Raw genomic sequence first — 27,152 nt, 5'->3', positions numbered from 1 at the left:
AGCTGCTGCAGCTTATGAGCTGAGCCCATTAAAGAAGCTGAATCCATTTTCAGTCATGCTTCCACTGCGCATCAGGCTGGGTTTGTTAATTCCCTACATATACCTACAACCACAATCTCTCTTTATATTAAAAAAAAGTCGCAAATATATTTTAATGAGTAAAACGGAGGTGAGGAGGCGTGTTGGTGCCCAAGACATATTTTCAGTTGTCTCTCATGTCTAGGATGCTCCAAAACTATTTCCCATGGAACCTACTACAGATTATTTTAAAAAGAGAATGTTATGGGTTTAAAGAGAAGCAATTCTGGCTCTGCTGCTTCTCAGAAGGATATGTCTGTCTCCACCTAAATATTTGCCGAGAGTGCCCTATTTTTGTTTGGAACCTAGGAGCACTGAAACTTCTATGACATTAATAAAAAATATTTATGAATGTCTTGTTGCCCCTATGCCTCACCCACTCTTTTCCCAATGGCTAATTGCCACCAGGCTGGGATGGAAACTTGGCATATAAACCAAGTTTAACTTGCCCTATTTTGAGTCCTCTGACTCAGTCCAGAATCTACTGTGCATCACATATTCCCAGGGTGCATTATTTCTCATGGCAAGGATTTCAGTTCCACCTTTTGGACCAAGAAATTGCTTTTGAGCAACATCAAGAATTTCTATCAAGTCAAACATAACTTTCAGCACTTAGATGGCTATGAATAAAGAAAACATGTTTGCTGCTGCCTTCTTCTTGGATTCTGTGGGCGGGGGGGGGGGACTTTCCAGCCCAGCCAATAGCCCTGATAATTCCTATTGGTACTAATCACATCCAACCTGGCTCAGCTTCTTAAGATCAGTCAAAATTCCCTCTGTGTTGCCACCTAGTTCAGACCAAAACATGGAAACATCATAAATTAAAACACAATAAATATTGATTTTTTTTAAAAAAAATCCAATCTTCTAGGATCTTTTTGCTCAGGGCTGTTAGTGATAAAAGAAAACACAGTAAGATTTAATTCACAGGTGCTCGGGACTCAGGTGAGGGGATTTTAATTTTAATTAATTTTATTCCTTTGTTTGATTTCATGCTATTTTGCCTTTTGGTGTCTTGCCCTATGCCTTTGGAGTTGGGTTTGCTCCATGGACCAACTCATGGAAACTCAGTTCTTGAACTTGTTTCCAATTTCACTCACCATGCATTAAGTCTGGAGAAGTGTGGGATAGCTTACTTTACAGGAAAGGTCACTGGAGATCACTTTCTATCTAAGCAACAGCTAGCCCTCAGTGTCAGTTCTCACACTTAGTCAACTCAGAAAAATCCCACACTTCTTTCCAACAACCCACATAGTCCAGAATCAAATCCACCTTCATTTTAAGGTACAGTAACTTGTTTCTGTTTGAATAGTAGATGGCCTAAGATTTGTGGCTCAGTAAATCAGATTGAAGAAACAATCATCTTGAATTTCTTCTGTTCGGTCTCCTCTACTTTAGGAGATCCTCTCCATCTACAATGCAAATTGTAACATTATCATAACTACTGGTCCTCATGGTGATTATTTATTTCCTTTGTGTCTGTAGCGGCAACCCAATCTGAAGGGACAGAAAGGGGAGGCAGCAGTCATCGAACCTGTGAGTAAGATATGTTTTCTGTTCTGGCTTTGCCAAGATCCATCAGTCTGGCTGGAGACTTAATTTCACCACCAAATAGTGGCTTGGGGTTTGTGGTCAATTCAGTTTTGATTCTTGGAAGGATAAATATCCAAAATTCTACTGGTTGTTAAACAGTTGAGAGATGATACTAGCAATATTCTCTGGAAACTTGAGATGGAGAATTGGATCTTGGATGAGGACAAAAATCTTGCAGACAAATACAAAACCAAACATTTACAAATATATGAGAATGGGAAATCTGTTTCTTTACTGTATTCACAGAGTGGTTTCTGGATCTTAATTGAATGTTGTGTATACTTTATTATTAGCTGTGATATGCTGGGTTTTCCCTCTGAAAAGTATAGATCACAATATAGTTTTCCCTTCTGAGGATTGTTAGCTTAATTATGCCCCAGAATCACTGGCATATATCATAATAATATCTCATGGGTACAGGTGATCTAATAATGCAACAATGAGCTATCTATTTTTTTATACATTGAACAAGGATGTCTACAAGCTTGTTACTTGTGCAGAACATTTAATCATAAGCACGCAAGTGGTTTATTCCTCAGGTATTAAAGAATCATTAGCATTTCTCTTATCCTTTTTACAAGTGCGTGAACATATTTCAGTGCTTAGAGGCAACTGTATTCACTATGTAATTTTGTGAATATTCACAGGCCACAGAGTCACCCCTTCCGTTCAGAACCAGTTCAGGGTTGTTGAATTTTTCTCCTTTCTTTTGGTTGCAGGGTATCATTTTTGAAGGGCCAGTTGGATATCGAGGACCACAGGTGAGAGACATAATAAGTATGGTGTCATCAGTTTTCCCAGCCAGTTATTTAGTTATTTCTCAAAGTTACTTAGGAGGTGGTCACTTCCTTGCTGGCTCCTGGCTCCCCCACCCCCCTTTCTGGGCAAGGAGAGACGATTTGCAGCAGCACAATCCAGTTTGGTGCTATTATATAGGATTAGGAATAGATTTTTCTCTATGTGTTTCTGCTCCTTTTTCTGCCTTTCCCCTATGCGTCCTTAGATGGGAGAAACAAAATCACAGGAATGTCTTGAGAGGGTTAATTGGCCCTTCTCTGTAGGATTTTGTCTCAATCACAGATGTTTGAAAATATATTTAATATACAGTAAACCTTCTTGCAGGGCATGGAGTAAATACAATCAGGGTGTATGCAGGCGAAAAGATACATTTGAACTTCATGTAGCGTGATTACTCCCATGAACATGACCCGCTGAACTGTGCAGTTCGTGCATGATGATTGATTTGCCCAAAAAAAACACTCAGTAACATTTCATGGGAGTGTGAATATTTCTGTGATTCCTCCCACCCTAATATTTTAGCACGAAAGTAACAGTATTCTTCTCTCTGTTTTGTTTTGCCAGGCAGTTGGAAGAAAATATAAAAATTAGTGTGTTTGGAAATTAGATACCTATTTCTTGAACTGCACTGAGTTACAGCCCTCAAGCTGTTGACTCCTGGAAACTTAAGAAACCTTTATTTCAACAGCTCACGATCCAGAAAAGAAATTATAAGAAGTTGGGAGTCTTTTTATCAGTCTGTCAAAGATCAACTGGTATTCTGATCACAGATCTTTCAAACACTTCTTAATTTACTTCCCCAATTTGCCTTCCTATAATCAATTATCAACTTCTATAGAGTGAAAAGACCAACAGTCCCTCCATTTAAACTCATTATAAGAAAGTAAGCAAACAGATAAGATGGAGTAAAAAAATACAAAAACAGCGTGGAATTAGAGTTGAGTACTTCTTTCTTCAATAAGGACCTGTTACCATTTGTTGCTTATTGGTAGATTTCTTATAAAACATGCCATATGTGTTTGAAATTTTAGTCGAGAAGTACAGAGTTTTGCAAAAAAGTATAATCCAAGTACATCTGCAGAAGCAGACTAATGATTGATGTTAGTATTTAGGTGCTTTATGCTGTCTTTTTCCTGTTACTCATAGGGAGGAAAAGGGAACTATGCTTAATTTTTAAACTTCATTGCCTGGAGCCTGATTTTTGGAACAGTCAGGCACGGTATTGTTGCTGTTAGATACATTTGGTAGAAAGCTGGACTTGGATATTACTGTGTCCTGATGTTTCTATTTTAAAAGAGGAATTGTGTGTGAGCTTTTCTTCATTTATCTTAATTTTCTGCTCCAGGGAGAGATGGGTCCCATGGGATCACCAGGGCCACCAGGATTTCCAGGAGATCCTGGCGAGCAGGTAAGGAAATCACGATATGATTCAAAGGAATGGTAGTCTCTTCGATTTTCCCCCTGGGTTTTTTTTTTCATCTTCTCTGAAAATGGTGGGTGTGGGGAATAAGGAATTGCCGGCATGTGCCCCTTCAGTTTATCTCTTTGACAAGCCCCAGCTTGACGTTGCTTTCGTTTAGCCCTGTGTTTCTCAAGAATGATTGACAGGGGTATATCTTACTTACTTTTGCACAGGGACCACCAGGACTCCCAGGTCTTCCAGGAGTTGATGGGCTACGTGGACCTCCTGGAACAATGCTCATGTTGCCAGTAGGTGATGCAGGGAAATGGGCCAGTGTGAGAATATACTTGCAGGAAACAACGTCATCCAGTCCCTTTGAAAAGCAAAAAGATTCTAAAGGGATGTTGTTTTCAGCGTTAGTTAGTATTTGATGTAAAGTGAGAATCCTTTTTTTTTTTAGTTTCCAGGGGCATTACTTTGAGTATATTCCAGGTGCAAAAGTGTGTTGACATTGATTGTAAAATAAGATCCCAGAAGATAGGTTAGATAAGAAACAGAGCAAGGGGAACTCACCTTTATTGTGACCCAAGTATCCAGGAGGGAAGTTTTTTTTTTGATATGGAAAGGATTTTGATATGGAAAGTTTGAAGACCGATGAGCTAAGTTCAAATATACAATTCGTCCCTCTCTAAGAACAGGAGACTTGATAATCTTCAAAACCAGAACGTTTTGAGTTTTCTACAGTTGAACCCATTTTCTACCCTCCTGGCACCAAATAAACCTCAAAGCAGTATTTCAATTAATAAATGTGGGTGATGCTTTCACTTAAAGATGCTAGATATGAAGATTTGCTTTCTTGGGGTAGTAGTGTCATAATAATGGCATATTGCCATCTAGTTTATCTAGCCATAGCCTCAATATTCCATTGTTCTCTTCCTTGAATTTGTGTTACTGATCTATTTCCAGTTCCAGTTTCGTGGTGATTTACTTAAAGGCCCTTCAGTATCTTTCCAGGAGGCCCAGGCCCAGGCTATTTTACAGCAAGCTAAGGTAAGTATGGTGGGCAAATGTATGAATATATGTGCCTATGTTGAGCTTCTTTGTCTTAAATCTTGAATTCTCTAAGTCAGGGGTGTCAAACTGCTGGCCCACAGGCCGGACACGTCATGTGGAAGCCGCGCCCACCCCATTGCGGGCAATGGCAAAACTGTCCCGATACGTTGCGCGAGGTCACATGAGGTCGCAAGTTTGACATGTCTGCTCTAAGTAGTCAACTTGTTTTGCTTCATTCAACACCTCTCTCTCTCTCTCTCCCCCCCTCCCTCCCTGTCTCTCTCGCCCTCTCTCATTTTTTACTTCTCTCCTGGATAATGTTCTATATTCTTCTCAAATTCCTAATACCATCCAGAGGAGATATTTGACCTTGCAAATGAGAATTATAGGTGAATAAATTGAAATAATAATATTGCAGGTTTTCAAGTGATTTTTTTAAATCGGGTGGCTCATCACAGAATGTCAGCTAATCAAATTATTGAAATCACTCTCTTAATCTATTCATCATCCGTTAAATCACAGCATCCCAATTCCCTCAGTGAGGTTATGTTTGCTTCACCAGGTCACGGACAGAATTAGTGAAATGTATAAACAAAAGTATATTGTATAAAACAGAGAGCCAGCTTGGCATAGTAGTGGTTAAGGCATCAGGCTAGAAATTAAGAGATCATGAGTTTTAGTCCCACCTTAGGCACAAAGCCAGCTGAGTGGCTTTGGGAACTCTTTCAGGAAGGAGGAAGTGGCAAACCACTTCTGAAATCTTGCCAAGAAAACAGCAGGAACATGTCCAAACTGGCTCAAAACAAACAAACAAACAATAAACAATTAAACTTAGTTAACCGTGGGTTCAGCAAAGTTTTCATCCTAAAGATTCTGCATTTCCTTGCACTTAAATTAATCAGATTATTCATTTCAAGCAGTCTTGGAAGAGAACAAGCAAACTTAGAAGAGAGGAACCATAGAGGGTTAGCATCCCCTTTTGCAACTAATATAAACCAAGTGCCTAAAACAGCCCCCTCAAAAAAAATGAACCTCTCTAGGAACTCCTGTTCTCTGATTATTTCGCACTTTTGAAATGTGAAATAACCAGAGTCCTCCACCCACCCCTTAGAAGATATAAAACTGCAGATAGTGACTCCAGCCTGATAATTGACTTTCTCCATTTGATCATGGTGTCTGTTTTGCCAATTGTCACTCATGGCAGTGTATGTTTACCTCAGGATGCAGCAACTGTGTTACCTGTGTCATGCAAACCCATTCTAACACTAAAGGTTTTCCATATAAAATATCCACCTTCTGTTTCAAGGAATAGTTTAGTAAATCATACTTAAGTAGATAAATCATCGTACAGTATGGAAGAGAAACAAAATCTTCACCCAGCCCAAGGGAGAACTGATTTGATTGATTTAAGATTTTTTGTTCTTTTAAAAAAATGGTCCTAAATTAAATCTGCAGCTGGGTTGAGAATTCATTTGAAGATCTTTTCAATAATTAATTTAGGTTAATGATATAATCACGCCCTACAATAAGATGAATAACATGCCTTTTCTCATTCATTTGAATTAGACAGAAATTGGCTTAGTTAAAACTAAGCAAAACCAAGACCATTCCTGAGCTAAGTCTGTCCACTTCTCCAGCTATAGTGGTACAATCAGAAGAAATAAAGATGAATGAAACTACTAACCCCTAAATATTGTTTTTTCTCCCACTTTAAACACCTACCTCAAGGCAGCATCTTCTTATTTACAATTACTCAATGAATTTCTTCCCAATTCCTTTTGATTTTACTGCAGCTCATCATTTTCTTTCTCTTCTCAGCTTTCTATGAAAGGGCCCCCTGGCCCAATGGGACTCACGGGAAGGCCCGGACCACTAGTGAGTAAATGTGATTGTTCAAAGCTGTTCCATAAATTGAGAGTAATAGGGTATAATTTTTAGGAAAGTTTTGAGTTTCATACTCATCTCTATGCTGCGAATCATGGGTTAGCTTAGTAACGTCAATGTACTGTATTTGGGCTGAAATGAAATAGTCTTCAGCACATAACAGATTTCATAGAAAAAAGTAGTAGGTGGCACACGGGCAGTTTTCTTCCGTAGACATTGAAAAGAACTTTAATCTCCTGAAATTGTCTAAACTTATTTGTGCGCCAAGCTACAAATGATCTTAATAGTGTCAATATTGTGAATGTACAAAATTCAGGGACGGAATGGAATGTTTCTGAAAACTCCAAGATATTCTAGTTCCTCTCCAAACCATGAGGTCTCTGGATCATGCCATTTTGGGGAGAGTTTAGCAGTTTTTAGAAATTCAGTCCCCCTTTGGAACATGCTAGGCCTCCCTAAAATGGCATGGCCTAGGGAAGAATTTGTATGGTCTTGAAGGAGAAATTATTACGTTTTGTGAAAAATAACCATTCCTGAATTGCTAAATTTTGTGTATTTCTATAGTGATCTTAGGTATGGGGTTTTTCCCACGCAACACAGAAGGTGCAAAGTGGGTAGAGAAAACCATGCCGGGGTGTAATGTCTTTATCTGATTTTCCTTTATACTACATTGTTGCTGATATCAGATAATAGCAGTTCACATATAGAAAGTTAATTGGCTTAGGCAAATGTGGAGCTCCCACAGATATCAATGATAACAACTTTAGCTCCTGTGTTTTTTGCTCCAGACCATTCCCCCAAATTTACCTTATGCTGTGTGAAATCACAATTCCCCATAACTCTCCATTAATAGGAATTGAGTGTGTACACCAGTGATGGCGAACCTTTTAGAGACCAAGTGTCCAAACTGCAACCCAAAACCCACTTACGTATCATCGGGTGCTGGGTGGGTGTGGCCCTTTGGGTGGGTATGGCCAATTTTGTTGGCGTGGCCCATTGGATGGGCATGGCTGCAGTGGTAATGGCAGACTGAGTGGGACTAAAAAGTTCAAGCAATCAATTCCAACTTTGTGAGAACCTTTTTTTTCCTGCGAGAAGTTGAAATTGATTGATTGATTGAAACTTTTTTTTTTGTACACATCGGTGGAGGCCTAAAGCGAAAAGGTTTTATAAAACCCAGCTGAAGGCCTAGGACTGGGGCAATGGCACACGTACCCACAGAGAGGGCTCTGAGTGCCACCTGTGGCACCCATGCCATAGGTTCACCAGCACAGGTGTAGACGATATCATAACATGTATCACTTTCTGTTCAAGGAGAACCTAGTGTTTTCAGGAGAAGAATGCCATAAATTTTCCCTCATATGTAATTTTTTTTTAATCCCATTTATATCCCGCCCTTCTCCGAAGACTCAGGGCAGCTTACAATCTAAGAAGCACAAATCAATGTGCTTAGCAATAGCCTTCATTCTATGTATATGCCTGCTTATTATTAGGGCTTTCGCCCCCCCCCCAGTGGCATTATTGCCCCCAATAATCTGGGTCCTCATTTTACCTCCCTCGGAAGGATGGAAGGCTGAGTCAACCTTGAGCCTGGTGGGACGCGAACCTGCACTAATTGCAGGCAGCTGGTGTTACTTAAGGAGGCATTAGCCCACTGCTCCACCAAGGCTGATTTTTTTAAAGTTAACAGATAGAATAGTCTTCCTCCCCCATCAGATCCTGGATATATGTTTAGTGTGGTTGGATTGTTCATCTTTGGAATATTATGGAAGAAATTAACCTACTTACAATACGGTTTCTGCAGGGTCTCCCAGGAAAATCAGGACAAAAAGGGGATTCGGGTGACGCCGGACCCCAGGTTGGTTGCTGAAGATGGAGAGGAGGGGCTTGGGCTTTGCTGGTAGGGAATTCTGGGAGTGGAAATCTAACACCTCTGGAGGACACAAGGTTGGTAAAGTGTGAAGTATAAAAATGCCAGGCTGACGTCCAGTTTCTTTTCCATTTAAGCTTTCTCAGCCTTTTCTCTTTTTGTCAGCAGTCTTGACTGCTGTTGACTGCCTGGACCATAATCTCTGCAGTTTTCCTGGCAAAATATTGTCAGTGGCTTTCTTCATGAATGAATGATTCATGGTCACCGAGTTTGTTCCCAAGGTGGGAATAGAACTCAGTCTCCTGTTTCTAGCCTGGTGATTAACCATTAGATTAGAGGTGGGGAACTATGGCCCCTTTATGACTTGTGGATTTCAACTTCAAGCCATGCTGGTTCAGGAATTCTGGGAATTGAAGTACACAAGTCATAAAAGGGCCATAGTTATCCACCCCTGCTTAGACTAAAGTGGCTCTCCCTCATTATTCTTCCACTTGTTTATTTCCTGTCCATTTTATAGTTTGGTATAGTATACATGTCTTTCACATTAAAATTTCTCTACCATGATAATTTACTTTGCCTATTATATTGTACTCTTCTTTATTGAGCTGCATAAAAATTGAATCTGAATATGAAATAAGCAAAACAGATAATAATTCATCCCTTCCCTCAAATTTGGAACGTGTACTGTAGCCATTTTAAGCATGCTGATCTTTTCCCCTGGCATGCTCAGATGAGAAGGCTTTTAGGTTATCCTTAGCAGACAGAATTCTGGCATTGGTAGCAAAGTAAGTAAAAGAGTCTTTTTTCAATCAATTTCTTTTTTCTTTCCCTCCTTCCCCTCATCATAAACATTTACCATTCATGGAATAAAAATACATCCCTAGGGTGCAAAATTATTGAAGAAATGTAGGTCTTTTTCAAGATTTTCCTGGTATATTATCTATTACACCCTTGCCCTACCACTGACCAATAGAAAATTATTTGTAATTTATTTATTTATGATTTATATTGTACCCTATTTCAGCCCCATCCCCCCCTTTAAAAAATGTATCATAAAATTCATTCAGAGGATCGAAAGAAATGTAATAAGATTAAACATACAGTAATTTCAGATTTTTGATCACCACCTGTCCCAGGATAAGTCATCCGTAGCTCTCGCAAACAACTTTCAGGAACCATAATCCAAGAACATATCTTATAAATGGAAATTGAGAATTAACAGAGGGGATACTGTCTGGAAAATCTCAAAGTTCTCTTCTTCTGATCTAACATCAGGAAAGGAATGAAGTACTAAGTCTTTCTCAAGAATATGCTCCAAAGAGCAAAATTCCTAATGAGGAAGACTCCACCTTCTTGAATCACAAGTTTGGGATACACACAAGAAGTCTTTCTTATGGGTCTGAAGACATAAGTATTTATAGGAATAGGGTTTAAATTCTTCTCTTTTTCTGGAATAGTTTTATTATGTAATAACAAGTGTAATGTAATTGGTGATAGATAGCTTAGATCCTGCATTTTGGAATCCTCCAGGAAATGGCACACTGCATGGCAGGATGAATTTTTCTCTTGCTGACAAACAGCTGACTTTGCTGCCAAAGCTGGATCTTTGTCAGCACACTCCCCAGATCTGAATGTGAGCAATTAGGAATGATTCAAGACTATGCTCAGATGAGAAGATGAATCTAGACCAGTGATGGCAAACCTTTTAGAAACCGAGTGCCCAAACTGCAACCCAAAGCCCACTTATGTATTGTTGGGTGCCGGGTGGGCATGACCCATTGGGTGGGTATGGCCAATTGGGTGGGTGTGGCTGCAGTGGTAACAGCAGACTGGGTGGGACTAAAAAGTTCAATCAATCAATTCCAACTTTGCGAGATCTTTCCCCCCCCCCCGCGAGAAGTTGAAATTGCTTGATTGATTGAACCTTCTTTTTTTTTTGCACATGGCAGCAGAGGCCTAAAGTGAAAAGGGTTTATAAAACCCAGCTGAAGGCTTAGGACTGGGGCGAGGGCGCATGTGCCATAGGTTTGCCACCACGGATCTAGACAATTGTGATTCTTGATAAGAGCGATTGGAGGGTCAGGTCTCCATCTTTTCCTGTCAGCATTTTTTTTTCTTTAGGCCTAGGTTTTAAACATCTTGCTTTGAATTTCTTTTTTGCTTTTGACTTACATCTTTAATGAAATGTACGGTTAAATGCTGATTTATTTTTATGCCCTTTGCTATACTGTGAACTTTTTATCTTTTTTGTTGCTTTGCTTTGGATTTAAGAAACTTTTGTTTTTGCCATGTTGAAACCAACAGCATAAAGCTTTTCTCTTTGGTAGTGAAAATGATGTGATTTGATTTATATCTGTACCAGGCCACTGCAAAGCTTTTGTGTTTTACTAATTTTAAGAATAATTTTCCTTTTTTTAATTTGCTTTTGTATATATTTCTGTTCTCTTAACTTTTTTTTCTGATTAGATGAAAATTTTCTCTTTTGTTTCTACTTATTCTCCTTCATGGGAAATATTATCTTAATTTTTCCTGCAGACATTTTATTATGGAATATCAACTTCTTTTGTCCTTGAGAGGAATTGCCTATGTTTTGTTGTGAAAGTCCAGCTACAGTATAAAAGAAATTTAGACTATATTAAAAATGGAAACAACAATAAAGCCATATCAACGTAATCAAAAAAACTTTTGGAAGCTTTAAAAATGCTTTTCAACTTACAAGTTCTGAGTGAAAATATAGATAAAATGTTTGATGGTTTAACAACAGTCATACATCAACCTAAGGTTGATTCTCAGATACAAAATAATACAGCTAAATTAGACTTCCAATTGGAAGTCAATTTGTTGCTGACAGAACTGAAGGAGAATGAGCTTTGTTTGAGAATTGCAGGCTTGTTGGAGAAGGCTGAAAGGGGTATGAACGCTTAGAGATAGCAATGGATCAGTGATGAACTAGACTTTCTTAAGAAAACTGATGGAGATTATGGAATAGACTTAGTATATTCAGTTAGAAGACAACTGTTAAAGAGATGTTGTGGTTTAACTGGCTCAAAAAACTTCTGAAACTTGTGGAAATACAACAGAAAAACTATAATTTTAAGGAAAACATGTTATTATTAAGAATCAATCAAAGACATTTGACCCTGGACAGATTAGATATGATGATTGCAGTGGTCTGTCAAAGATTAGAAGCCACAGTGGACATTCTGCATGTGAAATGCAATAATAGACTGTTAACAGAGGACTTTGGAGTTTAGTTTTGTTAGCTTTACCTGTTAAACTGATTTTTTCCCCCCAGTAAATATATGGTAGGTCAAATTAGTTGGGCAACTATTGCTAGAGAGGTTTACAGACTGTAGACCTGTTTGGCAAACTATTATTGTTGAAATATATTTATCAGTATTCAGTTAGGGGAGAATATGTGTGTATGTTTTTATGCACATTTTTAGTTTTGTTTAGTTTTTGCTTTGTTTGTTGTTTTTGGGTTTTTTTTGAAGTTTGTATTTTAACTTTGGAAATAAAGTTAAAATTTATAAAAAAAAGATGTTGCATTCCAGATTGGTAATTGTTTTTGGATCTTAATATAGCAGTAACAATAGCATTTAGACTTATATACCACTCCATACACCAGCCACTTTTTACATATTCCACTCTTTACAGCAATCTCTTACAATGTTAGCATATTGCCCCCAACAATCTGGCTCCTCCTTTAAGGGACTTCAGGATGGAAGGCTGAGTCAAGCCTGAACCCATTAGGATCGAACTCCAGACTGTGGGCAGAGTTAGCCTGCAGCGTTGCATTGTAACCATTCCACCACCAGGGCTCCTTACAACTTTGTTCTTATCAGTAGCATAGGGCATCTATAAGACATCCTTTCTGATAGATCTTATATTGAGGTTGATGTAAAATATGTATTGCCACTAATGGCCAAAACTTCCAGATGAGATTTAAGTCAAGGCACATCATTTTCCCAATGGAGGTGAATTTTCATATGAAAACAAACACACATAGAGCAACTGTTGGTCTCATTCGTTTCAATTCTCATTGCAGGGTGCCCCTGGGATACAGGGACCAATTGGACCCCCAGGGAAAACTGGCAAGCAGGTAAGCATCAGATACATGGATGAGTGGCAATCTGTAGAAATACTTGCCTTTGCCCTCTTTTCTCACTCTTTTTCCCCCCTTTTCATTTTTTTAAAGGGTCGTTCAGGAGCTGATGGTGGCAGAGGACTCCCAGGAGAAACAGGACCCAAGGTGTTCTAAACCTTAATTGTAGGGTGGAATTCACATACAGGAGGGGAAGAGAGTTTTGAGATTCCCACTCCCATGGTGGTTTGGCCTTTCCTGCAATAGCAACACAATTGTGGGGTGCAAATAGAGCTGAATCAAATGTTGTTTCCACTTTCATGTTGAATTTGGCAGGTTCAGGAGAACTTTTCATCCGTGTGATATGCATGCCACGTAAAAATCCAACTGCTCCCCTCAGCCCCCCACCCCATATTTTGTAATTGTGGTCTTGGAACCCATTCAGAACTCAAAGGAAATTGTGCAGGAAATTAAGAGGAGTCCCACTGAATCAGAAGCAGGCCCATCTAAGCCTCCTAGTTTCCAAAATTTGGCCAGGCAGTTCCATAGGTACACAAACAGGGTAGGAAACCAACAACAACAATCTTTCCCTTGTTGTTGATTCCTAGCACCTATTATTCAAAGATATAATTCCTCCTCCCTGAACATGAATAATATTTGAAGTAGCTCATTGGCAACACATCTCCTTAACTGCCAAAGCCTTCACAGGTAAGAATGTAGAAAACTGCAATTTGCCAGCCTAATCTGTGATTTGTCATCAGCTGTCCTGGATTTTGGTCTCGGGGTACAAGAGACTGAAACTGGAGCCTTTTGCATATTAGTGTGTGATTTATCGTTGTTGTTGTTGTTGTTGCGAAGTCATGTCCGACCCATTGTGACCCCATGGACAACGTTCCTCCAGGCCTTCCTGTCCTCTACCATCTTCTGGAGTCCATTTAAGCTCACACCTACTGCTTCAGTGACTCCATCCAGCCACCTCATTCTCTGTCATCCCCTTCTTCTATTGCCCTCAATCTTTCCCAGCATTAGGCTCTTCTCCAGTGAGTTCTTCCTTCTTATAAGGTGGCCAAAGTATTTGAGTTTCAACTTCAGGATCTGGCCTTCTGAAGAACAGTCAGGGTTGATCTCCTCTAGACTGACTGGTTTGTACACCTTGCAGTCCAAGGGACTCGCAGGAGTCTTCTCCAGCACCATAGTTCAAAGGCCTCAATTCTTTGGCAGTCAGCCTTTCTTATGGTCCAACTTTCACAGTCATACATTGCAACTGGGAAGACCATGGCCTTGACTATACGCATTTTTTTTTGAATTCTCCTGTGTAGCCTTAAAAATGATAATAAAGGAGTGAATGGAGAGGATCCAGTGTGTGTGTGGGCTTTGTGTGCACAACTTCCTCTGAGCAATTATTAAGTACTGGGATAAAAAAATCAAAAGCTTTGAAAAATATAAATGTTTTTACTATTTATGAAAATGAAATTCCATACACAAGTTGTGAGGCCAAACTGCACATAACCATAACTTCATAGTTTTATTTTTGAAGGCAGCATGTACTCCCCCCATATGCATTGTCCCCCTCACACACATATACACATGCACACACAAATACTCTAGTATGTGGAATAAGGTGACTTCAGACCTTTGTCCCTTTGATACCCATAGTGCTTTCAATTTTCATTGCTCAAAAGGGGAAAAAAATGTAGGGATCCATTCTTCCCTTCTCCCATCAGATCTTGTAAAAAAAAGATCTATTATAATCTTTACAATACAAGGATTAGATCTCTGGGATATTTCATACATGCTACAACTCTGCACCCTTCATGATTGACTCTATAGAATGGGGTCGATGGAAGTTGTAGTTCAACAACATCTGCAGAGTGTCACTGCTGATAAAGTCAGTCAATACTACATTTAATTTCCTGCATATTGGAAAAAAGAGAGATGGGGGTGAAGCTGATTTAGTTCATCTGAATTGAAAGTCAAACCACAGAATTCTTGAATCTTATTTGTCTCAGCTGTTAGTCTCCAAGACATACACAGTCACAAAATAGCAAATCCTTTCCTTTGGTTTACAATCCAACAAATTTAAACCTCTTTTTAAATGTTCAGATTTTGCTTCCTTTTAAATTCTGAAGCACCACTGTTGCCTATCAAAACATGGCAAATTGATCATCAAGACAATGTTGTCCTCCCCTTACTGTGCCCCCTCATTCTGTGCACCTATTTCTTGGGTATAATTTAAAATTTATGTTCTTTAAAAAACTGTTTATCATGTAAGATTACTCTAAGTACAAAGAGCATTGTTGCTGTAAAATTAGGCATGCAAATCTATCTATCTATCTATCTATCTATCTATCTATCTATCTATCTATCTATCTATCTATCTCTTATCCATCCATCCATCAGCTGAAAAACTGGTCTATACTTGTCAGTAATCTGCTTTTTCCCTTTCTTATAGGGTGACAGGGGCTTTGATGGTGTCCCAGGACTGCCTGGAGAAAAGGGAAACAGAGTAAGACTACCCTAATATCAATAGTACTGTCATCTATTTAAGCTACCACCAACATTCACTCTCCACTTTATTGCTTTGCAGGGTGATATAGGGAAGCCAGGCCTACCTGGACCTCCTGGAAATGACGGTTCTAAGGTACGCACTGATTCTGATAGAATATTTGTAGCTCAGGGTTGAACTGTGGAGTCCTTGGTACTCTCTATGCTTCACTGTTTTCTTGCAGATGTTTCATTAACAAACTAGGTAACATCATTAGTGCTAGTAAGGATTTGCTTTCATTTTATATACCAGTGGCGTTCCCTGTTGGTGTTGGTGGCAGTGGGCTTGGTGGTTCTTTGATTAGGCTATTGTTTACTCTTAGCTTGCTTGTCTGCTTTGGTAGTTTCTTGACTGGGGTATTCTTTGCTTCTTGATTGTTGGTCTAGTGTAAATCTTGGTGTTAATCTCACCTGAATTTGATTGCTGGTGAAGAGGTGTTTAGGTATTTTTGTTTCCTTTTTGGCTTTTTAATTGTCTCTTTTGAAGAGCATGTAGATGTGGATCTGTGTGTGTCTCTTGATGGCTAATTTGTCTGAGTGCCAAGCTTCCAGGAATTCTCTAGCATTTTTGGACATGTCTTGGTCTAGGATGATCACAATTTCCCAGTTAAAACTATGGTTAAGTCTGTTAATGTTGTTCTGTACCAGCCTGCTACCGGCCCTGCAGAAAAGGCAGGGACAACCCCTTTTACAAGAAGGCAAGAGGCTGGAATTACGCCTGCCAAATTTATAGCTACAAAAACAAACGGAACAAGACAAACCAAGAAACAGGAGCTTTAAGAAACAGGAACTATCCAAGCGGTTGCCTTCAGCAAACCAGCCCTCCCACACATTCCCCTTATATAGAGTTCAGGGCGTGGCTTCTCTCTGCCTCCTTCCGAGGAGCCCCATTGCCTTCCTCTGTTTACTCCTAATTGACTGCCTCCTGCGTCGGGCGTCCTTGAACAGGGCCAGCTGTGGGTCATCTTCATCCACGCTGTCAGGCTCACACAGCTGGGTCTCCGTGGTGACCAAGTGGGAGGGGCCTGGCTGAGGGCTCTCATCAGCAAGATCTTCAACCCCCTCAGCAAGATCTTCAACACCCCCCTCCTCCTCTGAGTCGTCCGACCCAACTGCCGAACCCACAGGCTGACCCTGAATCACAACAAATGTGTTATGAAATTAGGAGTTTTCATCATGCCTTTTGACTGCTAATTGACGTTCCTTTTGGTTCCTGTGGCTATTGCAGTCCTTACACGGTTATATTGTAAATAATTCCTATTTTTTGGGGGGGGGGGCTGCTGGGTATTTTGGTTTACTTATGATATTTTGGAGGGCTTTGGTTGGCTTGTGAGCTACAGTGATGGCATATGGTTGCCACAGTTGGTTGGTGGTTTCGGAGATTTTTTGATACATGGCAGTGTTGTGCTTTTCATGACTTGTGTTAGTTGTGCTATATTGGGTTGACGTGGTGAGTCACTTTTTGATAAAGTTGTGTGGGCATCCATTTTTTTATTTTTATTTTAATTCCATTTATATCCCGCCCTTCTCCGAAGACTCAGGGCGGCTTACAAGCTTAGCAGTAGCCTTCATTCTATGTATATGCCTGCTTATTAGGGCTTTCATACACCCCCCCCAAGCGGCATTATTACAAAGTCAGCTTAATTGCCCCCAACAATTTTGTTGCAAGACATTGCATTGGTGCTCTGTTTCCTTTTTCTGATGTTCAGGATTTCTGCAGTGTGTTTGCCTTACTAGCACTGATGATGTTAGCTAGTTTGGTAATGAGACATCAGCAAGAAAACAGTCAAGCTCAGTAAGCATAGATTGAAAACAGGGGCGAACCTTTAGATAAGGGGAGTATTGCCTTGTAGAATAGTGCAGAAACTTTTTCTTGTAAAACTTTCAGAGATAGGGCTATTTTTGACTTCTACAATAGTATAGCATTTTTATTTTGGAAAACTTTTAGAAGTGGAGTGTATTGTTGTCTTCTATAGCAGTGGATTACGCCCAATAGTCTTGGCTCAGTTTGGGGTTCCTAGAGCCCCTAGAATCAAACTAATATAATTCAGCATATGATTTACAGTATTTCAAAGATATTAAAAAACATGCTCTGTATTTTGAGCATTTTCAGTATCTAAGCTTAACAGTTCTATTTCAAAATAGGGTAAAAGAATTAAAAGAGTCAACAGTAAAGTGGATTTTGCTTTTTTAATAATTTAATGATTTCAGTGGTAAAATAGCATAACTATTTCCTGTTATTACTGTCATATCATTGCAAGCCTAAACGAAGCCAGAATTTCAGGCTCATTCAAGCCAGCAACATCACAATTCCATTTGCTCCTACCCAGCAGCTCTCAATAACCAATAATAAAGTATCAAACAAAAATACAATCCCTGACTATTTTTGCTTTGTTTTAATTAGAGTTACAAAAATATGCCAAAATTTCCCCTTGACCTGATTGTAATGTCACTCTGTCACCACAACAGCTCCCAGGATCCTCTTAAGACTGAAAAGTATGGTCCTCAGCAAAAGTATGACTTACCCTGTTTTACAACTACCTTTCGTTTAAACCATCAAGGACTAGGAGCCATTTGATCTGATGGTAGGATTTCTAGTCCAGCAAATCACCTTAGGAGGCCTCCAAATCATGTGTCATTATAATTCCATGTCAATTGACCAGGGATAACTGGAGTTGAAGTCCATCTCAGATGCTGCAGATGGAGAAGATTGCCTTTAAAAGATGCTATATGTTTAACTGAATTGGGTCCAACAAACATAGCCTTTGCTGAAATAACAATAGAAGCAACATATTTAAATGAATGCTTGTCACAGGCAAGTGACAGAGCAATGTACACCAAAGCTTAAAGCAATATTATACAAATAAGTATTAATATTACTAATACTTATAATTATTACAAACTTTAAAATATTTCCATTTGACATATTTATTTTAATTAATATCACAAAAGGTGATATTGGAAACAGCATTTCTTAAAGACGTCAATTGTATAGCTTCTCAGAACAACATCTAGAATCAATTGCAGCCTATATAGGGATTTGAAAAATAGTCAAAAAGACAAAATTGTGATTTTGACTTTTTGGGGCTATACTTAATTTTATTTTAATTTTATATTGTATTGTTTTTAAATTCTGCCCTGTAAACTGCCCTGAGTCCTTTGGGAATAGGGCGGTATATAAACCGAATTAATAAATAATAAATTAATAAACTAATATTAGAGCATTGCAACCTTCCAGAACACTCCCTTACAGATCTCAAAGTAACAATCTTGGAAAAAAAATATTGCCAGCACAATTGAGTGGGAGGTTATTAAATTCATATACATCAAAAAGGTCTCAACAAACGCAATGATTTTAAACCAATTATAGTTGGTTTAAATAAAAGGTCTCAACAAACACAATGATTTTAAACTAATTATAGTTGATAATTGAAATGTCCCCTATCTAACTTGTATTTGCATAATCATTCTGTCTTCCTCATCTTTTCCCCTCTTCCACCTCATCCTAATTTCAGTCCTACAACAATTCAGCCCCTTGATGCATGTGATGAAATGAACTGTTCTTAGGAAAGCTTATATCTTTTTGTAAACTTTATTGCTGTCAGACTCCTGTTTTTTTAATAGTAGACAGATAGTAGTTAGCAGACGGATCCTTGGGACAAATAGTCTATGATGAAAGAAGAGTTGAAAACAAACAAATACTGTTTTATACTTAAATTCTTAACTTCTTTTATTAGGTAATCTGAAAATATTAAGGGTGTAATATATGGAATATAAATTATTTATATATGCTGATGTTAGTATGACTATTCCTGATAGTTATGTGACATCATTACCCATGTTTATTGAAGTCATATACAATATATTTTTACACTCTGGTTATACTAATAATTGGAATATATCTCATTTGTTGCCTTTGGGATCTACTCTGCCTCTAGATTATTCTAAGAGAGAATTTACAATTCACACAATTTCACACAATACTTGGATTTATGTCTTTTTTTGAAATACATTCCAGGAGTGTGTCGTGAACTGAATATATCTAACAGTTTCTGTTGATGGTTAAAACCATTGCATTAAGTCTTTGAGGCAAGATTGCCCTAAAATGAATATTACACTGAAATTAATATATATTTTAAGAAGGACTCCATTGTTAATTACAAATAGATATTTTATACAGAGAAGATAATAAGAACATTTTGTTATGGACAGCTAAAGCTTTATGACTACCCTTAGCCAAACTGAGGTTACAATAACAGCTGCTTCAAACTTCCAGATTTCTAACTATACTGTATCAATTGGCTTTTGTTTAAATATCTTAATTTTTTTTGAATGAGGGTTTTTATGATTATTCCTCTTTTTGGGCCTATTTTGATCACAAGTACATAACATTAATGAAATCTTGGCATGTTTTGGGATCCAGGTGTTATTAACAAGGATATTGGTCTTTAGCTTTGAAAGCTATTAAGCACATTAGGTCATTATTGCTAAGCACATTGGTTTGTGCTTAAATTGTAAGCCGCCCTGAGTCTTCGGAAAAGGGCGGGATATAAATGGGATTAAAATAAAATAAAAAATAAATTAATAACTAAACAATTAAGTTCTTATTCTAAATGACATGATAAATTGATGTTATGGAATAACCCACATTCAAAAATATAAGGAGATATACTTTATTGTGATGCTTGGGCCAAACAAAGAATCAGGACTAAATCTGGTGGCTTCTAATGTTTTTAAAGACTTTGAGAGATAGCATGTTGTATATGACTAACATTTGTTTGGAATGTATACAATTGAAATATGTATTAATGAAAGAATATGGCAACCACTAAAGTGTATGCAATTTTGGGATTCTTAAGTGATGCACAACTTGGAAACTAACAACTCAGTTTAATAAGTAATAAAAGTAAATTGAAAATATCAGCAATATATCTGAAGAATTGTCATGAAGAATGTGGTCCCATCTAGCTTGGGACATGACAAAGATGACAGCTTTATATAACTTTAAAGAATTACTTAAATTTTCTGATTTTAAGGAATGGATTAAGGATACATGTTTCCTATCTATTTTTGTTAAATCTTTGTATTCTGAAAATGATGATTCAATGTGTTTACATATGCTCTAGATATAATGGTAAGTTGAGCTTCAAATTAATTTTATATTGCTATCTATAGTTATATGGATCATTTGTTAGTTTTTTGTAACAGTTACTGTAGTTTATTTTAATCAGTCTCTCTCTCTCTCTCTCCCTCACCCTCACCCTCTCCCTCTCCCTAATGTACCTCAAAGGGTTGCTGTTGTGGGGAAAATAGGAGAAAGGGTATTGAATATGTTTGCCACTTTAAGTTATTTATAAAAATATTAAAGGCAGGATAAAAATTAAATAAACAAGAACTACAACCACACAATACTTTAGCTGCCATGGCCCCTTGGAAATGTAATGCCAACATTTATCTTTGAGTTAGGTACAGAACTTGTAGTAACCTTAAAGCACTCAGAATACCTTCCTAGGAATATAGAAAGAATGCTAGGCATTCTGGATGATTATATTTCACACTTCGAGTTGAATCTTCTCTGAAGGATTTGTCAAAGTAGCCTCAGCTGTTTACTCATTTGGTATCCAGTTTGAATGTATCTTAACTGGGGGAGTAGGAGGGTGGAAAGAGCCTAATCTAACACCTCATTCTCGCATTTCCTCCTTGTTTTTAAAGGGCTCTGAAGGTGTGCAAGGGCCCAGAGGACAGCCTGGGGAAGCTGTGAGTATCTGTCTACCTACCAGGAATAAATACATTGGGTTTTTTGAGATGGCACCAAACTAAGCCATTTTAATGGGGGAGTAACAGGGGTACGGCTCTCATGCCTTTCTTCTTCAGAGGAACCAAGTTTCTGGCAAGCATCTTTCACTGAACAACGTTTCTCAAAGTCTTCTACTATAACCATATTTTCTTCTAGGGTGTACGTGGTTTGCCAGGCTCGCGAGGTAATCCTGGTTCTCATGGCCAGCCGGTATGAATTTCCTTCCCTGTCCCCTTTTATTCAAAAGAAGGTTTGAACAGGGATTGAGTAGGCAATTGCTTCAAGGAATGGGAAGAATTTCAAGAGGGAAAATGTGTATAAGTCTTAAGTTCTGTTTTGAAATTTAATCTGAACATAAGATTTTGAGCACTGCTTTTCAGCACTACTTAGTTTTTGAATTCACAATTAGGTTTTGAGTTCTTTTTATGATATTGCAGTGTGTAATGGTGAAAGCCCAGAGCAGATATATTGTCTGGGTCCATATGTTACACTAAGATATATTTTCACTGAACCATTGTTGGTTGGATTCATACACATTGGTAAGCCACAATCCATGGTTTATAAATTAGTAGCTGGGTTTGCATATCATACAAAAAAGAACCCAAAGAAATAATATGAGTTAGAATCATCATCACATTAAACTATACTTCATTTCATTTTTATGTTAATGTTCTAGTTTATTTACTGAATAGGTGACAAATTCCTGAATTTGCATAGTACTCAAAGCTAATGCCAAGTGCACACATTTAATTTAACCCAAGAAGTGAACCTAGCTAATACAATGTGAAGTGTGAACCTACATGTCTGATCTTTCAGTAATAGTATATTAAGAGTATGTGGCAGACTCTTTCTCATCCTTATTTTCCTCTCTTTCATATGAAAATGTTTAACATTTTAACCATGGTGTAAAAAAAAATCTGAATAAGTATCAATCGAAATTTGCCAAATTCATCATCGCCATTTAGTTTGCACGTTTTACCCTTAAAATAGTTTGCACGTTTTACCCTTAAATATAATCTCAGTGGAGCCATAACATGCATCATTAAGGTAAAGCATGGAAGAGAGAAAATTAAGAAAAAACATTCCTAAAGTCAGAGCTAGATTAGGAGATAGAAAACATTAATGACTGCGAAGGAACTAAGAGACAGAAGTCAATTTGCCAAAATAGACGAATGTTCTTTGTCATCCATTTCTATCTATCCCATCATATTTTCCAAAATGGACAAAGAATAATTAGGGTTAGAATTTTAGTCTTCCAGTTTGGACTTGGAAAATAGTTTCATTTTATATTATTCTGAAGAAAAATCTCCCTTTAATTTTCATGATCTTGTTGTTTACCTCTCATAGGGTATCACTGGTATTGATGGTGTTCCTGGGCCTAAAGGCAACATGGTAGGTAAGCACAGGGAGTGACACTTTCCTTAGGATATGAGAGATATGAATAACAAATGAGATTTAGGGAGGTGAACAGTGTTAAGTTATAAGGTCAGAAATGGCTGAGTACATGCGGCTAGAAGGCTGAAGGTCTCATACCTTAATCCTTGCCTTGTCTTCAGATCTTGCCTCTGTTTTAGGTCAATGTTTCGGTATTTCCTGCTGTCACTATCTATCTTCTTGGGGCGGGGGAGATTATCTGACACCCTTCCCTTCAACCTAGTGTATAAGAGATATAAAGGTAAAGGTAAAGGTTCCCCCGCACATGCGTGCTAGTCGTTTCCAACTCTAGGGGCCGGTGCTCATCTGCGTTTCAAAGCCGAAGAGCCAGCGTTTGTCCGAGGACGTCTTCCGTGGTCATGTGGCCGGCATGACTAGACACCAAAGGCACACGGAACGCTGTTACCTTCCCACCGTAGTGGTCCCTATTTTTCTACTTGCATTTTTACGTGCTTTCGAACTGCTAGGTTGGCAGAAGCTGGGACGAGTAACTCTGTTACACGGCACTCAGGATTCGACCCGCCAAACTGCCGACCTTCTGATCGACAAGCTCAGCGTCCTAACCCACTGTTCTGTATTGTCTTTCTGATCTCTCAAAGATATAAAGTACAAAAAAATTAGAGGCTTTAGCCTTTCTTACACCTGCCCCATAGGAGATTAACCAATGTTATAGGACTTAAATAAAATAAAAATTGAAGTAAAATGTAATAAAAATTATTCTCTTTTGAACTTTAAGATTGAAACTATAGATATTCTGTGATGCGGGAAATATATACTGCTTTCTTAGAAAATAGAGCATACAAGACAATACAGTACTCCAGGCAAATGACGAGAAGGTGTTGGTTTTCTACAAAACAAGATTTTTTTTTGTCAGAGTTATTGATCCTAGAAAACCTATGAAATAAAGACTTCAAAGAAGAAAATTTAAATAGTGCCTCAAGTATGAATGAAGGCTAAATTGCAGACAATTGTTTAGCTTGTACAGAGAAACTAAATCATAAAATTTGGTGTAATACTACAGTGAAAAAAGAAAAGAACAATTTAATGCAAAAATAAGAAGAAACAATTGAATGTGCTTCTTTCTACAGAAATAGCCATTTCTTGAAACAAAATGCCTTTTTTGTAGTCTGCCAAGTTTGAATCTGAGGCTGGTGGGTGATGGTATTAGCCCTTTCTACTCTCTGCCTTGGTTCATTTACCATCAGGCCTGCCTAAAAATTTTAAAACACTTAATAAAGAGCATATTTCCTCAAAAATATAGGATGAGCAATTAAGCCTGTCTAGCAAGCAAGGAGGCTGTATTCACAATATAAGAGAATATATGTTGCTCAGAGTTGAACTGTGAAGTCCTTGGTGCTCTCTGAGCGTAGTTGTTTGCTTGCAGATGTTTTATTACCCAACTAAGTAACATCATTAGTGCACTCACAGATATAAATATTAAACACAAACTAGTATGCACTTTGATTTCCTGCTGTAATACTATATATTGATCCAATCTACATACTACTAAATCACCCATGCCTATAACCTTTAATGGGGGGGGGGGAGGAACCCACGTACCATAGGGGCAATCATATTTGAACCAAGACATCTCAATTGGGCCAACATACAGAATGCATCCAAAACCTGTGATCCCTGGCTCCCGTGGGAATGAAAATTGGCAAATTAGAGGTGGCAACCCTGCCACATCACCCTCAAAGGTTAAGCAAACTGGTCCTGATGTAGCCCTCCAGAGGCCAAGTAGACTGGAAGGCAGTCAGCCATGGTCAAATCTGTAGGAAATAGGAAGTTGGTCCAACTCCCATGTCTTTGGTCATTCTGTTTCTCTGTTTACGTAAAGAAATATCTTTGAAATGATGACCTGCCAGGTCACAGGTTGCCTAGTTCAATCTAAGAATCTTCTGAGAAGATTCTTCTAGAGCAGAACCTGAGAATATATCAATCTTCACACCAGCCATTGAAGTTTGATTTAGTAGACTAATTTTAAAGGGGACAAGATATAACATAAATGGCTGGCTAGAATGATACTGTCCTGATCCAAATACTGTCTGGCTAGAATGATACTGTCCTGATCCAAATGCTATTTTTTTTAACAAATTACTTTAATTGAAGAATGAAGCTCATCCTATTTTCTTTTACAGTATATATGTGCATCTTGTAGAAATATGAGGGAAGTGTCTATATTCATAAACAGTGGAAATGTGATGTGGCATATATAGGGTGGATTTTCTATTTTAAAAAAAAAATTAAGCATAGTAGTTTAATTCATGAAGAAAAAAAGATATAATTTAAATATTCCATGTTATAATCTGGAAAATTATATGTTCCCAAATATTGCTAGATATGAACTGGTTGCTATAACAATTAGCATAAACTAGTCTTCAATTAAATACAATTTTTCTAAAGCCATATTTTGCTCATATCATCCAATTCATCCAACAAGGTCCGCTTAAAACCAAGACAACCAATTTTGTAATGCTGGGTTTCTCTTTTGTCTTCTGTGTCCTTGGAAGGACATTTTTAAGTACTGTCATTAGTTCTGAAGATGAAGTTATGTTTGTTCCTTCAGCAATTTAAATCTTTTGCCGGATTTGCCATGTGACCAGGATATTTGATCTGTTACTCCTTTTTATTTTAACCAAAGGAAAGTAGAAATAACAAAAATATGGTAAAGAAAAATTTAAAAAGCAGTAGATTGTAATAAGCATACATGTTTTTAGAAATATCCTAAAAACTATAGACTTCTAAACTTTAGGCCTGTGCTAAGCACATCTGGTTTTGTTTCTCATGTTTATTTGTTCAGTGCAACAAAATACAGGGAAGAAATTATGCAAAGGGTCTCAAGAGTCTGCTAGTATGTCTGTCTATCTTTCTATTATTAGGACCCAGAATAGATTCAAAAAGGGCTAAATTTTGTGTGCTAGGAAAACCAGTCAAAGAACATTTGAATTGAACAATGGATTATATTGGGGGTGGGTGGGGTGGGGATATCTAATACATCCTTGTGGGAAGGGCAGTTGGCCAGCAGTTTGGAATGCTGCAAATTCCCCATTCTAAGCCTGATGGTGAAGTCCAACAATTACTGGGATAGAATGAAAGTAAAGGTTAATGCTTTTTCAATTATACTCTCCCATCCCGAATCATGAACAACAGTTTTCAACAACAAATAGATATGTGCAGTCTATATTCGCATAGGGGAAGAGGGTTGGCTTGTTTGCTTACTTACAATAAAATGTTTATACCAACCTACTTCTAATGATTCTCAGCCAAACTTTTAATCCTAAGAAACGTACTGCAAACAAACCCTAGCCCTCAGTGAAGAATTAAGAAGTAAGACACAATACCCTAGCATCAGAGCATTGGTTTCCCAAAAGCTTTAGAAACCAGATCTTGGCCTTCTTCAGGTCTCTGCCCTCTCCACCTTAGTAATTTTACTCATTGTGTCACAGCTGTTGTTGTCTCTTCCATTATGACATATGTAAGCATGTATATGCACTGGACTTTGGCTGACTTCAGGGTTTTCTGTCTTCAGGGCATTCCAGGTGAACCAGGCCCACCTGGGCAACAAGGAAACCCTGGATCTCAGGTGTGTATTTTCTTTGCATGTAGATGTGGAAGACTGGGATGTAGAGGGTGGGGATAAACATGAGCAGGTCATTTGCTGGTGAGTCTGTTAAAAAAAACAACAACAGGGAGGAGAGTATTACATGCATGATGAAGATTTTTGTTACTTTAGTGAAATGTGCGGGTTAACCTTTTTTTCAGTCATTAATATATTGTTAATATTCTTCAATCTCCATGTGGGCTATTATTAACCCCAGGAGGACAGTTCCCACTAGTGTCTAATTTGATTCTGACTGTGAAGTTTATTAGCAACTGGGTTCATAGCGTGAGGACAGGTATAATATAAAAACAGTTCAGAAAATATTACAGTGCTAACTTCATCCAACTGTGGTAGGGATGCAGATCAGCACATTGAATAGTCATGTTACTTGTTTCATCTATATCAACGCAGGGTAAAGTGCACCTAGTTAATTTTATGTCATCCAAATAGACCATATTTCTGTGTTTGATCATCAACCTTAACAAGGAAACTTTTTTTAAAAAAAAAAAACTGGAGCATTAAGAGAGAGGCTCGTGCTGTGCAGTTCTTGGAAGAGATGCTTCACTTTCTTGATAATGGAAGTGAAACACTCCCTCAAAATTGCCCAAAGAAGCAATATCGTTCACTTGCATCTAAGAACAAATGAAGTAGCCATGTTGTCTTCTCTTGCTGTCCTTCAGAACCCATTTCTGCCTTCTCCTACAGAACTCATCCAATGGGAGAAAGCTAAACGTAGTCTTCTTCAAAAAAGTAAAAGAAATGGCTAAGGAGCTTTCTTCTACTATCTACTTCTTCTACTAAGTGCTTCTGAGCTAGATACCTTCAGCAAATGCTATAGGAATGTCTAGCTTGGAATGTCCTTGGTGTACAGACAGTCTTCACTTAATGATGGCATTTAATAACTGGGACCAGCAATTCCATCGCTAAGCAACACGATTGTAAAGCATGACATTACATGACTGCACCAACTTAACAACAGCAGTTCCATAATTAGGCAAATTCCACGTTTAT

At 38.1% G+C, this 27,152-nt stretch overlaps 1 protein-coding gene across 8 annotated transcripts in view; it reads left to right on the top strand.

The window, feature by feature from the left end:
• Positions 1–27,152, top strand: part of COL5A3 (collagen type V alpha 3 chain) — a 135,833-nt gene that overhangs the window by 53,031 nt on the left and 55,650 nt on the right. For all 8 annotated transcript variants that reach the window (XR_014491372.1, XM_083353980.1, XM_083353979.1 and 5 more), the window contains 15 exons: positions 1,564–1,614; positions 2,391–2,432; positions 3,815–3,877; positions 4,105–4,179; positions 4,838–4,921; positions 6,743–6,799; positions 8,613–8,666; positions 12,727–12,780; positions 12,877–12,930; positions 15,215–15,268; positions 15,350–15,403; positions 21,019–21,063; positions 21,260–21,313; positions 22,451–22,495; positions 26,070–26,123. Coding sequence is in view for 7 of the 8 variants with exons in the window: in XM_083353980.1 (XP_083210106.1) it covers positions 1,564–1,614; positions 2,391–2,432; positions 3,815–3,877; positions 4,105–4,179; positions 4,838–4,921; positions 6,743–6,799; positions 8,613–8,666; positions 12,727–12,780; positions 12,877–12,930; positions 15,215–15,268; positions 15,350–15,403; positions 21,019–21,063; positions 21,260–21,313; positions 22,451–22,495; positions 26,070–26,123 (840 nt within the window). In the remaining variant the exon portion in view is untranslated. The remainder of the gene's footprint in view (positions 1–1,563; positions 1,615–2,390; positions 2,433–3,814; positions 3,878–4,104; positions 4,180–4,837; positions 4,922–6,742; positions 6,800–8,612; positions 8,667–12,726; positions 12,781–12,876; positions 12,931–15,214; positions 15,269–15,349; positions 15,404–21,018; positions 21,064–21,259; positions 21,314–22,450; positions 22,496–26,069; positions 26,124–27,152) is intronic.

Source organism: Vipera ursinii (genome assembly GCF_947247035.1).
Source record: "Vipera ursinii genome assembly, chromosome: 2".
Classification (NCBI taxonomy): Eukaryota; Metazoa; Chordata; class Lepidosauria; order Squamata; family Viperidae; genus Vipera; species Vipera ursinii.
This window is presented reverse-complemented; position numbering and strand designations above follow the sequence as displayed.